The 13,475-nt window shown below is 33.6% G+C and overlaps 2 protein-coding genes across 5 annotated transcripts in view; both read right to left on the reverse strand.

Moving 5' to 3' along the window:
• LOC127813129 (lysine-specific demethylase JMJ17) overlaps nt 1-3,041 on the reverse strand; it is a 45,394-nt gene extending 42,353 nt beyond the window's left edge. The window contains exon 1 of one of the 4 annotated variants that reach the window (XM_052353908.1): nt 1,477-3,039. In XM_052353908.1, the coding sequence (XP_052209868.1) occupies nt 1,477-2,033 (557 nt within the window). In that variant the 5' untranslated portion in view covers nt 2,034-3,039. Of the gene's footprint in view, nt 1-1,476 lie in introns of all 4 variants that reach the window. The other 3 variants (XM_052353907.1, XM_052353906.1, XM_052353909.1) reach the window with 3 other exon arrangements.
• Nucleotides 3,042-5,925: 2,884 nt separating this feature from the next.
• Nucleotides 5,926-9,421, reverse strand: LOC127813131 (tubulin beta chain-like). Its single transcript, XM_052353911.1, has 3 exons — nt 8,317-9,421; nt 7,938-8,207; nt 5,926-6,879 (listed from the first exon to the last, which is right to left on the reverse strand). The coding sequence occupies exons 1-3, from the start codon at nt 8,708-8,710 to the stop codon at nt 6,197-6,199; spliced, it is 1,347 nt and encodes a 448-aa protein (XP_052209871.1). The 5' UTR covers nt 8,711-9,421; the 3' UTR covers nt 5,926-6,196.
• Between the last annotated feature and the right edge of the window lie 4,054 nt (nt 9,422-13,475).

Consider the following 13,475-nt stretch of genomic DNA (forward strand, 5'->3'; position numbering starts at 1 on the left):
AGGGTAGGACCCAGGCATGATCCTGTGGCCCCCTTGTACATTGTTGATCCACAGGCTAGACAGAAACCCCCATTGAGATAACTATAACATTGATGATGGTTTATTGATTGATGCATCTAATGGTTCTCTGTGTTGTTTAAGTGTTTATACACTGAAATGGACACATGTCACACTCTTATTGCTACACCATGTGAATATGATTTAAATTACTTCATTGGGAATATTTTGGAAAGAAATTTTTTTTATTGTACGCATATGAAAATGCAATATTTTTTTTATATGATTTATTGCATGCAGAGTGTCTATCACTAGGTTGTGAGCTCACCACTCCACCTAAAATTTTTTAGGTGATCAACAGGCTGCCCAGAAACGGACTCAGATCACAGAGGGGGCTGTCTTTAAAACCATCCTGTTTATTTATTTTGACACGTAGCATTAAGCAGATTGTAACTTGTTTTTTTTTATAGCTACAAAACATTGTTGATTTTCATCGACTATAGTGATGGGTGAAAATTAGGTTTCATGTTCCTTGAGTTTCAACTTGGGGTGTCATGCTTCCCACAAGAAGGGGTGTGTCACCTACCTCAAGAGTGAGCCCACATTCTAGATTCGATGAGGTCGAGTTTATCTCACCCTAATCATTTGACCTTTGGTCCAACCAATTATGCAAGTTGGATTACTTGCATTTATTCTAGTGAGAGCATGGATTAATGCTTAGTACCTTATTTGAATACAGCTGGACCCAGATTATAAGTTATCTAGTTGTCTTTCGGCTTTCTCATAAAAACAAATTACTTGCTTGTTTAGTCATGCAGTGGCAAAAGGAAAAAGCTCTTTTTATTTAACAAACTCATTTTTATGCATTATTTCTAGTGTTTGGCCAAATTTGAAAAGTTCTTTTAAATGACAGAAAAAGCAATTTTTCTGCCATATAGCAGAAGCAAGAATTTGGGGCTTCTGTTATATAGCAGAAGAAGCAAAAAATAAAATTATTATTTGACAAAATTAAGCTCAATAAGCATTAAAAATTCCAACCATTTATGGCCTAATCAAATAAGGATCCTTAAAAATGTTAAGAAAGTGGTCAAGGAAGAAGGGGCATACATGTCGACAACTATGTGACAACTCATCACCCCAATTATGTAGGTAATAAGCAAACACATACCATATAAGGGCCAAGCAAGTGGCTTCCAGTATGTGGCACCTAAAGGCCAAGTAAGGATGCTGGTTCACATGCCAAATACACAATCTTCTGTTTCTAGAGCGAGAAACAACAAAAATATAATACTATTAAAGGTTCTCAAGTCGTGAACTCTGTAAGAAATTAGTCTAAATCTAATCCATCGGAGGAAAAAATTTCAGTCTGAATCTTGTAGTATGCTACTTTTGACATTATGCTATTTTGCAAATAAATAATAGTAAACAAAAAGAGAAAGGGCAAGGACCCGTATTTCAAGCTCAAATACAGAGACATACCAGTGGAGGTAATTCATTGAGTAGAAACAGTGGTCTTCAAAATGCCAGCAGAATGATGAGAAGAGCATCCCAATGTAAAGCCAAGGCACCATGACACCAGCAATATTATGATGAACAGCTTGAAGCATTGACCCCCGTAGCTTGGGCAAGTTATTGAGATTCCAGGGGCTACCACAATATTCATTCCATTTCTCAACATCAATGGAAACTGGTTTTTGATCATTTATGCGTGGAAAACCACTTCCATACACAGACGTATCCAGGTCACTGCCATACATAACTTCAACCTCCCCTGTTGATCCTTCTACAATTTCCCAAAACTTTTTCTCCAACTGCACCCTCGAAGCTGGTGCAGATCCAAACCATTTTCTCTTGGCCCGATCAGCCAGGCGCCTGAAAGATTCCAATGAGAATTTCTTACCAGGCACAAAACCAAAGCTATCCTTATCTGAATTCAAGCACTCTAAGCAATACCAATTCCCAGGGGGAACCTGCTTCAAAGGTGGCGACAAACAATGTATGTGCCAGCCTTTATTGCATCTATCACACAACAGCATTACTTCCCCATGCAACCCACTCCTGCATTGTTCGCAAATCTGATCAAGCTCTTCCTTCTCTGCCTTACATGCTTTGACTTTTTCCCCCTCAAGATTCTTTCTCCTCCGTTTAGAATTCAAAAGATCACAGCTCTGTTGGTTTCTCCTAGGACCAAGCGTTCCTCTCTTGCAACCATTAGCTTTCTCTTGGTTCAAATGACTATAATAATTCTCATAATCATACAAATGTTCTCTATACAACTGACACAATACATGCTTTGAGCACTCCGAAATCTTTCCTACTGGCCGCACAAACCGAGAAACCTCCCCCCACTTCTTTTCTGTCACAACCTTATCATAACCACCATACCGTTTCACGCCATTGAACAATCTACACAAATCCAAATCCTCCCCTTCAAATACTATCTTCCTCTTCGACTTCCTGACACAATGGCCCTCCAGAAACCTATTATACTCCAATTCAAATGTCTTGGGATCACAAGCCGCAGGCCTCACCTGCAACTGGTGAATGGCCTGGGTTTTCGTCGGAAATGCAAAAGAATCCAAATCAAGCGCAAAGGGGGGCTTCCAACTCTTGGGCGGAACAACCCTACAAATCCCATACGGCTCAGCTTCTGCCCTGATCTTATCTATAAACTCCAAAGGGTCCTTGAATTCCTCCTCGGTTGGGTAATACACTGGCGCCGATGGAATACTCAATGAACCACCCTGACGAAGCCACTGTTGAACTCTGCCCTAATACCCCTTTCTCTACAGCCCTGGGTCTTCCTTTCCCCATTCAATCAAACACCTCACTAGCACACGCATGCAATCATGTTCATATCTATATGTAACACTACCTGTTTTTGAGCTACACAGAGCCCTTAAATTGGAATTCTACTTCTAGGGTTTTGAAGCGTACCTTTCTCAATTCGGCTCTATCGTTTGATTCTTCCTTCTTTCTTTCTATCTTTGTTTCTTTCTTTCTAGTGAGACTGTGAGAGAGTCCTGCCTGTGATATTTCTGGGAGATTTTTGGACAAAGTTTGTTTGGGGGCTTAGATTTTGGGGCCCGAAAATGGAAAAAATTACCAAATTGTCAAACACAGCCTTTCGTTCCTGTCCCTTTCCTCCTCATTTGACTCTTAATTGCTGGGAAAATTAGGTTAAAAAAGTCCTTTTACTTTAAGAAATTGCATATAGGTCTGTTCTGATTTAGATTTATTTTTACAAAAAAAATTGTAATTTACTTTTTCACCCAGACACCTATTCGTTAATTTGAAAATGTCTCTAGAGATGTGTTTAAATCAACGAAATTTGAAATATGTTTAAATAAAGTATTCGAGCAAAAAATAAATTATAAAAATTTGTGAAGATATTCTTAAACTACAGAATATCATTATAAACAAATTAAATGAAAAAGTGTCTACTCATTTACCTAAATCCTATTTTATCCTTATAAGAAATTGAAACTTTCTTTGTCTTTCTTGCAAAATGAGTGGTGATTGAGGGATATAATTGACTTTTTGATTATTTTTCTACTAATTTAGTTTAATTTATTAAGTTAAAAAAAATGTCTTTCGATTGTGATTGTCTAGTAATGGAGATACGCATGCGTGGGAAGTCCACGTGGTCATCAACTAGTGATGCGGAATATGTTTGCAACAAATATTTGAATTTGAGATATGAAGTCTATACTTACTTGTTTTGAGGGACATGTGACAAGGACCCAATAGTTATGCGACAGATAAATAAGATAACCTTATTAATGAGATTAAGAATTCAACGGATGATAAATAATAGTACATGATTTTGACTGTCCAAATAAAAAAAAAAAATAAATAGCACTAAATGGTTTTTAGTTGAGAATTGAGAGAAATACAATCTTAGGTTGATTTGGGACGATTTTATACTTAAACCACCATTAATTATCATGCAACCTAATTTTTGGATGTTGCTATGGTGACTATCAAGTTTGTGAACTTTATGACATGTTATTTCTTAATTGGCTCAATGCTTATTAAATATTAATTTATATATATATATATATAATGGACCAATCAAGATCTGACACATTAATAGGCTCTTAAACCCACCTAGTCATCATAATAGCATTCGTACCATTAAACCATGGCTTTGCGAGCTACTATTTGTGGTTCTTATGATTTTTTAGGATATATGAATTTCATAGAAAAAGAAAAATGATGATAAAAATAGGATAAAGAAATAAATAGATTCTAGGTTGGTGAAAAAGTGAGTGACTTAAGGTATTCAGGAAGAGAAATGTTATTGGATATGGCTAGTGGTTAATCGTCGATAGAAAGAGATAATGGATAGGGAAGCGATGCAAAACATTTACAATCGATAATAGTGATACCATTATCTAGTAGCAAAATTAAGATCTTGGTTTGAGAGAAGTAAAAATCTCAAATCTGTATATATACTAAATTTTGTTGTCATTACTTAATTGTCCCCATATTTTTTATTTAAAAGATAAACAAATATCAAATAACATAATAATTTATATGCACAACACCAAAAGGTTAAGAGCCAATTTTAGAAGTTAAAAGGGGGAATAATTACACACCCATATATCCTTATTTAGGTGAAACTATGAGGAGAAAAAGTTCACGATGCCACTAGTCAAAGGTGATTATTATTTTTTTTCTTCTTAATTTCTCTATTTCTCACTGGGTTTTGGGAACCTATTCATGATGGGTTTTTGATTTTGAATTTTGAGAGCTTTAATTTTTTTTTTTATTGTTTATCGACTCTAGATTTTTTTCAATCGCTTTTTCCATTTGTTCTCCATGGTTTCAATCAAAACGTATGGGCAACAATGGGTTCAAAAGAGAGGGCACACCATGGCTTTGCCCATAACTTTTTGGTCGACTTTATTTTGATAAGGTAGAGAAAAGAGAGATAAAAGAATATTGTGAATAACGAAACAATAAGAGAAAATTAAGTGATATGTAAACAATAAAATCAATAGATGTTTACAATATTCCTAAAAATAAAAGTTCGTCAATTTGTTTTTACTGAACCTCAAGAGTTTTGCATCAAATTTTTTTATTTTTTTAATAATCTATTTCACTAGGTCAAAATCTATTTTAGTTTCTTTAATAGTTTTGAAAATTGTTAATACAATCATAGTGATGAGATCTAGGTTTCAAAGTCAAAATAATTTACTTTGTGTATTTTGCTAATTTAAATATAATGTCTAAATATTTGTAATGTGTTACGAGCAAAAACCCACTAAAAAGCAAAAAATCCAAACCAAAAGCAACCCAAATACAATTAGGTATAGTTCGAGAGACTAAAACATTTCCTATAAATTCAAACTTGTGTCTTTGGGAGATCATAAATGATTCTAAAAAGATTTCAATCTCTTAGAGACGGTAATTGGTTCGAGGGGACTGGATTCTCCTGAAAACTAATCTATAAACCCTTCCCAAGGAAATCCCACAATAAAATGTGAAAGTGATAACTTTGATATTCAAAAATTTATTCGAGAATTCTGTAAAGAATAGACATGATCAACAAAAATTATAATTTTTATTAATCTTGAAATATCAGGTATGCTCATCACAAACCTCTATACTTATTTATAAATAGATAAGTTCTCATTCCAAAAACATTACACTTCTTATTAATTTCAATACTTCACCCAAGTCTTCATCAAATTTGAGTATCAAAATATTCACTCGGAAACTATCATATGTGCCATCTAATTTTTCTCCTTGTTGCAAACTCTAAAACGACTTAAACACAACATTCTCAACGTACAAATTTATTATTGCATTGAAACAATAATAATTTAGAAATAAGATCTGAAAATTGAAAATCCAAAACCATATATATACCCATTGAAGTGAGGATCTTCCATTTATGAGCTACCAAAGTAACTAAAACTATAAAATCAAAAGTAAACCATATTCATTTACTATATATATATATATATCATACGTACATACATAACAATCAAACAGTATATATTTACAAACACACAATATAACCACATAGATATCCAAATGAATGAAACAATGACACAAAGAACTTACACCGACAAGAAGGAAGGAATAATGTTCGGCCGCCCTTCTTATTCACACTCGAGACTCACAACCACAATAACGACAACAAAATCATATATATATATATATATATACTTGAAATTGATGATCATGGTTAAGTTGCACGATCAACTTCATGCTCATCGTACCCATCGTCTTCCTCATCATCATTAGCTACAGCCTCCTGATACTGCTGATACTCAGACACCAGATCATTCATGTTGCTCTCGGCCTCGGTGAACTCCATCTCGTCCATCCCCTCGCCGGTGTACCAATGCAAGAAAGCCTTCCTCCGGAACATGACAGTGAACTGGTCGGAGACCCGTCGGAACATCTCCTGGATGGACGTGGAGTTGCCCATGAAGGTGGAGGACATGGAGAGGCCGACGGGGGGGATGTCGCAGACGCTGGACTTGACATTGTTGGGGATCCACTCAACAAAGTAGGAGGAGTTCTTGTTCTGGACGTTGATCATCTGCTCGTCCACCTCCTTGGTGCTCATCTTGCCCCGGAACATGGCGGAGGCGGTGAGGTAGCGGCCGTGGCGGGGGTCGGCGGCGCACATCATGTTCTTGGCGTCCCACATTTGCTGGGTGAGTTCCGGGATGGTCAGGGCCCGGTACTGCTGGGAGCCGCGGGAGGTTAACGGGGCGAAACCCACCATGAAGAAGTGGAGGCGAGGGAAAGGGATCAGGTTTACGGCGAGCTTCCGGAGGTCGGAGTTTAGTTGGCCGGGGAACCGAAGGCAGCAGGTTACGCCGCTCATGGTGGTGGAGATCAGATGGTTCAAGTCACCGACTACAACAAGGAAACAGTATAAATATATATAGTTAATAAAAATTATTGAGGTGTCAAGTACTATACACTCTATCCAATAATTTTCCTTTCAATATAATAATAAATTTATTAATTAAAAATATTATCTTCAAACCACTTAAAATCTACAAAAAAAAAAAAAAAAACCCACTAGAGAACACATGACAATTTTCACGCGAATATTCCAATACTTAAGTTTTCGATATCTAATTTAAATATTATAAAATGTTTACGAAAAAATTATCATGTCTTTTGATCGTTCTCTTACTTAAAGAGTCTAATCAATTTGACAATAACATATTTAGTTAATAAATTTATTATTGTATTTAAATCACAATAGATGACATTAATTCCCTTGAATTCTTTTGATACAAAACTAATTAATAATCATCTTTTTATTTCATCTAGAACAATTGACGAACACCATATTTTCTATTCTTATCCTCAAAAAATACCCTCTATTTGGCTAATTCTTATTTCACCTTATTTTAACATTTGGCCAAATTTAAAATTTTTAAATTAAGTGGCAAAATCTTAGCCATTAAACATAAGGATGGGCCCACACTCTTACATATTTAAGTAGGAGTAACATTTTGCTTAAATTGAAATAACTAAATTGAACTGGTCAAAATTGTCGGTTCGATTCGATTCAAACTATAACTTGGTTCAGTTTAATTTTTAAATTTGGTAATTTCGATTAATTTTGTTTGATTTGATCTCTATTTAAAAAAAATTCAAATAATTAAGCTGATTGAAATGTCAAGTAACGATTTCATTTTTGCACTTTATTATTTTAGTTATTTGGTTCAATTTTTTTGATTTATTCAATCAATTTGATTCAAGTTTTAACATATATTTAATTTATTCAACTTAAACAATTCAGTCAATTTTTAATTAAACCGAACAAATAGTACTCACCAATCCCATGACTTCAAAATTGTAACTTTCCAACTTTATTTTACCTTTCTGTTAAAAAGTAAAACTAAAAAGTAGTTTTAATTATTATTATTTTTATCTTTTAGGGTTAGTTGGGAACTTACAGCTGGGATTGGTGAGTTTGAGAGTACGGAAGCAGATGTCGTAGAGGGCTTCGTTGTCCAGAACCATGCACTCGTCGGCGTTCTCCACCAGCTGGTGCACCGACAGCGTCGCGTTGTACGGCTCCACCACCGTGTCCGACACCTTCGGCGACGGAAACACCGAGAACGTCAGCATCATCCGGTCCGGATACTCCTCCCTTATCTTCGATATCAGCAGCGTCCCCATCCCCGATCCCGTCCCTCCCCCGAGCGAATGGCATATCTGAAACCCTAATTCCACCGCCATTCCCAATCAATCAGTTCAACTACTACTACTACTTCTGCTGCTGCTACGTACAACTCGATCAAGATCGATTCAATTCAATTCAATTAATAGTACCTTGCAAGCAATCGCAATTCTCGGCCTCCTTGCGAACCACGTCGAGAACCGAATCGATCAGCTCCGCGCCCTCCGTGTAGTGCCCCTTGGCCCAATTGTTGCCGGCGCCGTTCTGGCCGAAGACGAAGTTGTCCGGCCGGAAGATCTTGCCGTACGGCCCCGTTCGGAGGCTGTCCATGGTGCCGGGCTCCAGGTCCAGGAGTACGGCCCGAGGAACGTACCGGCCGCCGCTGGCCTCGTTGTAGTAGACGTTCACTCTCTCCAGCTGGAGGTGGGAGCTGCCGACGTAGTTGCCGGCGGCGTCGATGCCGTGCTCGTCGCACATCACCTCCCAGAACTTGCCGCCGATCTGGTTGCCGCATTGTCCGGCCTGGATGTGAAGAATCTCTCTCATTTTGGGATCGAAAATGCGGGAAATTGGGGAAATCGCAGGGGAGAAGGGGAGAGCATTTGCATGAAGGAGTGAATGTGGAAGCGGCTTTTGTAGGGGCAGTGGGGATGGGATTTGAATTTGATCGAGACACTGACATTTCTTTCTTTCTATTTTCTCTCACTTTCTCGGCTGAGAAAATTAGAGATTTGAAAAATGGAGATTTGAGAAACCCTATTTACCATTTTGAACATATATATTGTTCAAATTTCAGGATTAGAAATTAACTTTGAATGTAATTTTGAACTTTTTATAAAAATTGAAAACTAAAATTCTTCCAAAGAATTATAAAACTAAGATGTTGTCGACCTCTTTTGTATTGCTATTATTATTATTATTAAAATATAACAATAAATTTATTTATGTAAGAGAGTGTCACAGGTATATTCTTCGGGAGATATGCAAAGAAGAAATTGCTTAGAGGCGCGAGTGAGATCACATGCGAACCTTTTAATACTTAAATCAATCTCGTGTCCGAAACAGAATTATAATATTGGGTGTATTTTTGAAACACAACAAGTTTTTATTTACCTCTTTAAAAAAGTAATCTCGATACGGCATAATAACACCAAATAAGTCTTATCATTTGATTTGACGGTTGGACCAAACTAATAGAAAAAACAAACACAAAATTTATTTGACCTCTACATTATCACTCATTCGATATCATCGTAAAAAGTTATTTTTATAATTAAATAAATATTATTTATTTATTTATTTTTATTTTTTTTCATATTTTCTCAGTGAGGGAGGAGAGAGAAAAATAATTAAGAGAGGGTCGGTGGGGGGCAATAATGTTGATAAGGCTGTGTTTGGGGGAAGGGAATGAGAAGGCCAACAGGGCCAGTGAGCTGGATACAGAAGGAGACAACTAGGTGCATATCAGGTTACATGGCTCCAATCATTCTGCAATTACCAATCTACCCTTCCCATCCATCAAATTAATATTAGAATTTCCTTCCAAAAAATAGCTAAAAAGACAAAAGAAACTTCAATTAATTAAGTTTGTAAGTACGTACTCTTTGGGCATTTTGTTTTAAAAAATATTATGCAAAAACTTAATTTTGACATTTACGATAACATTATATGTTGACGATCAGATATATATTTATCTATGAATAATTAACTATTAATATAGAAAATCACTATAAGTGTTAAAATTTGGTGTTCGTGTGACATTTGGACGTAATTAGTGGGGGGTGTTTTGGAGAAAGGGAAGGATGGGGTTGGTCTAAGGCACTAATCTTAAAGATTAGGAGTTTGATTTGGGTTGGTGGGGGATTAGAGTCAAAATGGGACAGTGGATCAGTGTGGAATGGAATGGAAAGGAATGGAGTGGGAATCTTTCAATAATTGAAAGCAAGAGATTGGAGCTGTCATCCTTTGTCTCTTCCCACAATCTCTTTTTTTTTTATATAAATAATAATAATAATAGAATAATGTTAGTAATTGTCTCGATAGTAATGATTAAAATTAGTGATTCTATTCAAATTAATATGTATTTCAGTTTAGTTCGATTTTCAAATTTGAGTGTTTCAATTATTTTGATTCTATTTAGTTCGGTCTCCGATTGAAAAAAAAAATTAAATAATTAAATTGATTAAAATATAAAAAATGCCATTATTTTTTTAGTTTTTTTTTTAATTTTTGGTCAGTTCGATTTTGTCAATATTTTTTGATTTTTTCAATTAATTCAGTTTGATTTTTGAAAAAAATAATTATCTATTCGGTTTGAATAATTTAGTCGAACTGACCAAATGCTCACCCCTAATAATGATTCAGCGATAATAAATATATTTTATTTTAGATACAATGTATTTATTAATTGTGATTTATTTTTAATTTCTAAACTATTTTATCAGTTGAAGAGAAATATATCATGTTTTGAATTATTTAATCAACCAATAAGATTATTTAGAAACTAAAAATAAAATTAAATATATTTTACTTAAAAATAATATATATTTATTACACTTAACTATTGTTCTGACCATTACTCTTAGTTATTTGAACCCTACGTTATGACATTTTTGTGAATACTCGTGCATTGATGCATTATATATTTACATTAATATGATATAAAATATAATATAATAATATACAAATATTATTAAAAAATATCATAATTAAATATACAAATAGCATTTCTACGATAATAAATATATATCTCAATTTTATTCTCTATTTTATTCCAACTCACTCCTACAACTATTAGGTAATATAAGACTAGACAGGTGGTCCCATCATGCACATGCAAGCATAATAAAGAATTTTAAATAAAAGTTCACTTAGTGGTATTTGATGGTTATTAATTTGTTTTTTAGTTTTTTTTTGCTCAATTATTTTATTTCTAACTTGCTACTCCATCTATAGGTTATATATATAGGGAGAGAGGGGGGTGTGCAAATGATTTGTTCGTTAATCAACTAACTAAATTAATCAAATCGGGAGATAAAACTGAATCGAACTGATCGATTAAATCAAATAACCGAACTAACTGAATATAAATTGAAAATCGATAACATAAAAAATTGAACTTTCCAATAGACCGAAGAAACCGAACTAACCGATTGACAGAAAAAAAACAAAAACAAAAACCGATTGTAAACTTTAAGCACCAACTCAAGAAAAGATTTAAAAAGATAATATTGTGTTATACTTCAGTTAGTTCAGTTATTCTGGAAAAAAAAATCGAACCAAAAACCAAATTTCCTAGAAAATATAAATTCATTAAGAGGTATTTGACAATTATAAATTTGTATTTTTTAAATTTTTTTAAGTAAAGTTTAAATAGAACGAGCCGTGATGATAAGATGGGATGTTTAAGAAATATTGTGTGTTGATGGATCACTCCCAACTCACTACTCTATATTTTAAGTTATATATGATTGGAGGGATGTCTCATGTTATGCGCAAGAAAAAATAATAAAAAATTTTAAATAAAAGTTCTTAGGTGGTATTTGTTAATTATAAATTTACCTTTTAATTTTTTATAATAAATTTAAATAAAATAAGTCTTGATAGTAAAACGGAATGTTTAAGAAATATTGTGTGCATTGATCGATTATTCCCAACCTGTTACTCAATTTATTAGGTTATATATGACTAAAGGGATGACTTATGCTTTCTACTAATAAGAATAACAAAAATTTTAAATAAAAGTTCATTGGATAGTGTTTGTTAATTATAAACTTACTTTTTAATTTTTTAGGCAAATTGTAAACAAAATAAGTCTTAATTTTAAGATAGAATGTTCAAGTTATATTGTATGCATTAATCAATCATTCCCAACTCACTACTCCATCAAGCTATATATAACTAAAAGGTTGGCTCGACAAAAAACTTAAATGAAAGTTCATTGGGTGGTATTTTTCAATTATAATTTTTTTTTTTTGATTTTTTAAGATAAGATTTAAATAGAATAAGTCTTGACAATAAGATGAGATGTTCAAGAAATATTGTGTGTGTTCATCGATTCGTAACTCCATCTATTAGGTTATATATGACTAAACGGTTGGCACGTCTTATGACTAAAGGATTGGCACGTCTTATATATTAAATTACAAATGATTAAAGGAGTGGCCTAACGATATCATTCATGAGTCAAACGACACTCTTTTCATAATAACATAATCATTTAAACCCAAATCACTTTAACAGGAGATGGCGTCAAAATCCAAAAAAAAAAAAACACTCAAAACTCGTAAAAACTCGAATTTAAATTTTTTGAACTCATTTCCTACTATTTGTTTTGGTGGGACAAGAAGAAGATAGCATCAGATTGAGAGGGCATGTCACAAATAGGATTGAAACAGTGATAATGTTGGAAGATTGTTGTCAAAAAAATGGGTTATAGGAAGGAGAGGTCATCATTGGTAGTGAGTGTAATGGGAGAAAATTTTGAGTTAAGCTGTCTGGATGCAAGGCTTTGACCCCACACCACACTGCTTAGGTCCATCCCTCCACCTAGCTCTATCAAACACTTTGATATTAGCTTTGCCCCTTATTCACCAGATGCAGCCTAACAATTGATTATAAAAGGATAATCTGTAGATTTTTTTTATTAATATATTCTTAATTATAAGAAAAAAAAAGTAAATTCTAAAATATTTTTTATAAAAAATAAAGATGAAACTTAATCGTCAAATTTTAATCTTATGACCTTACAAGTATAAATTATATAATTTTATTATTTTGCTAATTTTAACCTTCATTAAACTTTGTCTTAAAGGAATAAAAAAAAATTAGACCATAGCTACCAATTACCACCTAATAAATCTATATTTAAAGTATTTTATTTTTTATTTGCACATGCATAAGACATACTACTTATTTATAGTCTCTAATTTTTGTTTTTTTTTTTAATTTTATAATGTGTATATTTATCAATCAGAGAGCACGAAAATGCCTTTACGCAAACACTCCGATACGTAAATCAAATACTGTAGATGTTAAAAACTATAGAGCATAATTTTTTGGAATGAGTGACTATCTATTTATAGAGAAATATGAAATAATCTGAAATAGTTCAAAATTAGAACTCTTATAGATAACATCTATCTTGACTTTTCCTATCCAGATTAGAATTCTTATAGATGATGTTTATCTTACTCTTTTCGCATAAAATAAAATTCCTTATGGATGATTATCTATCTTTTTATTGTAAGAATTTTTGAATGTCAGAATTATCTAACTTACTAGTGTGAGACCCCATTTATTCAGGAAAATG

Source organism: Diospyros lotus, chromosome 11 (assembly GCF_014633365.1).
Source record: "Diospyros lotus cultivar Yz01 chromosome 11, ASM1463336v1, whole genome shotgun sequence".
NCBI classification, from domain to species: Eukaryota; Viridiplantae; Streptophyta; class Magnoliopsida; order Ericales; family Ebenaceae; genus Diospyros; species Diospyros lotus.

Coding starts and splice junctions, on each gene's coding strand:
- LOC127813131 (XM_052353911.1), bottom strand. CDS start 8,710: ATGAGAGAGATTCTTCACATCCAGGCCGGACAATGCGGCAACCAGATC. Junction 8,208..8,316: donor GAATTGCGATTGCTTGCAAG/GTACTATTAATT, acceptor CGGTGGAATTAG/GGTTTCAGATATGCCATTCG. Junction 6,880..7,937: donor CAAACTCACCAATCCCAGCT/GTAAGTTCCCAA, acceptor TCCTTGTTGTAG/TCGGTGACTTGAACCATCTG.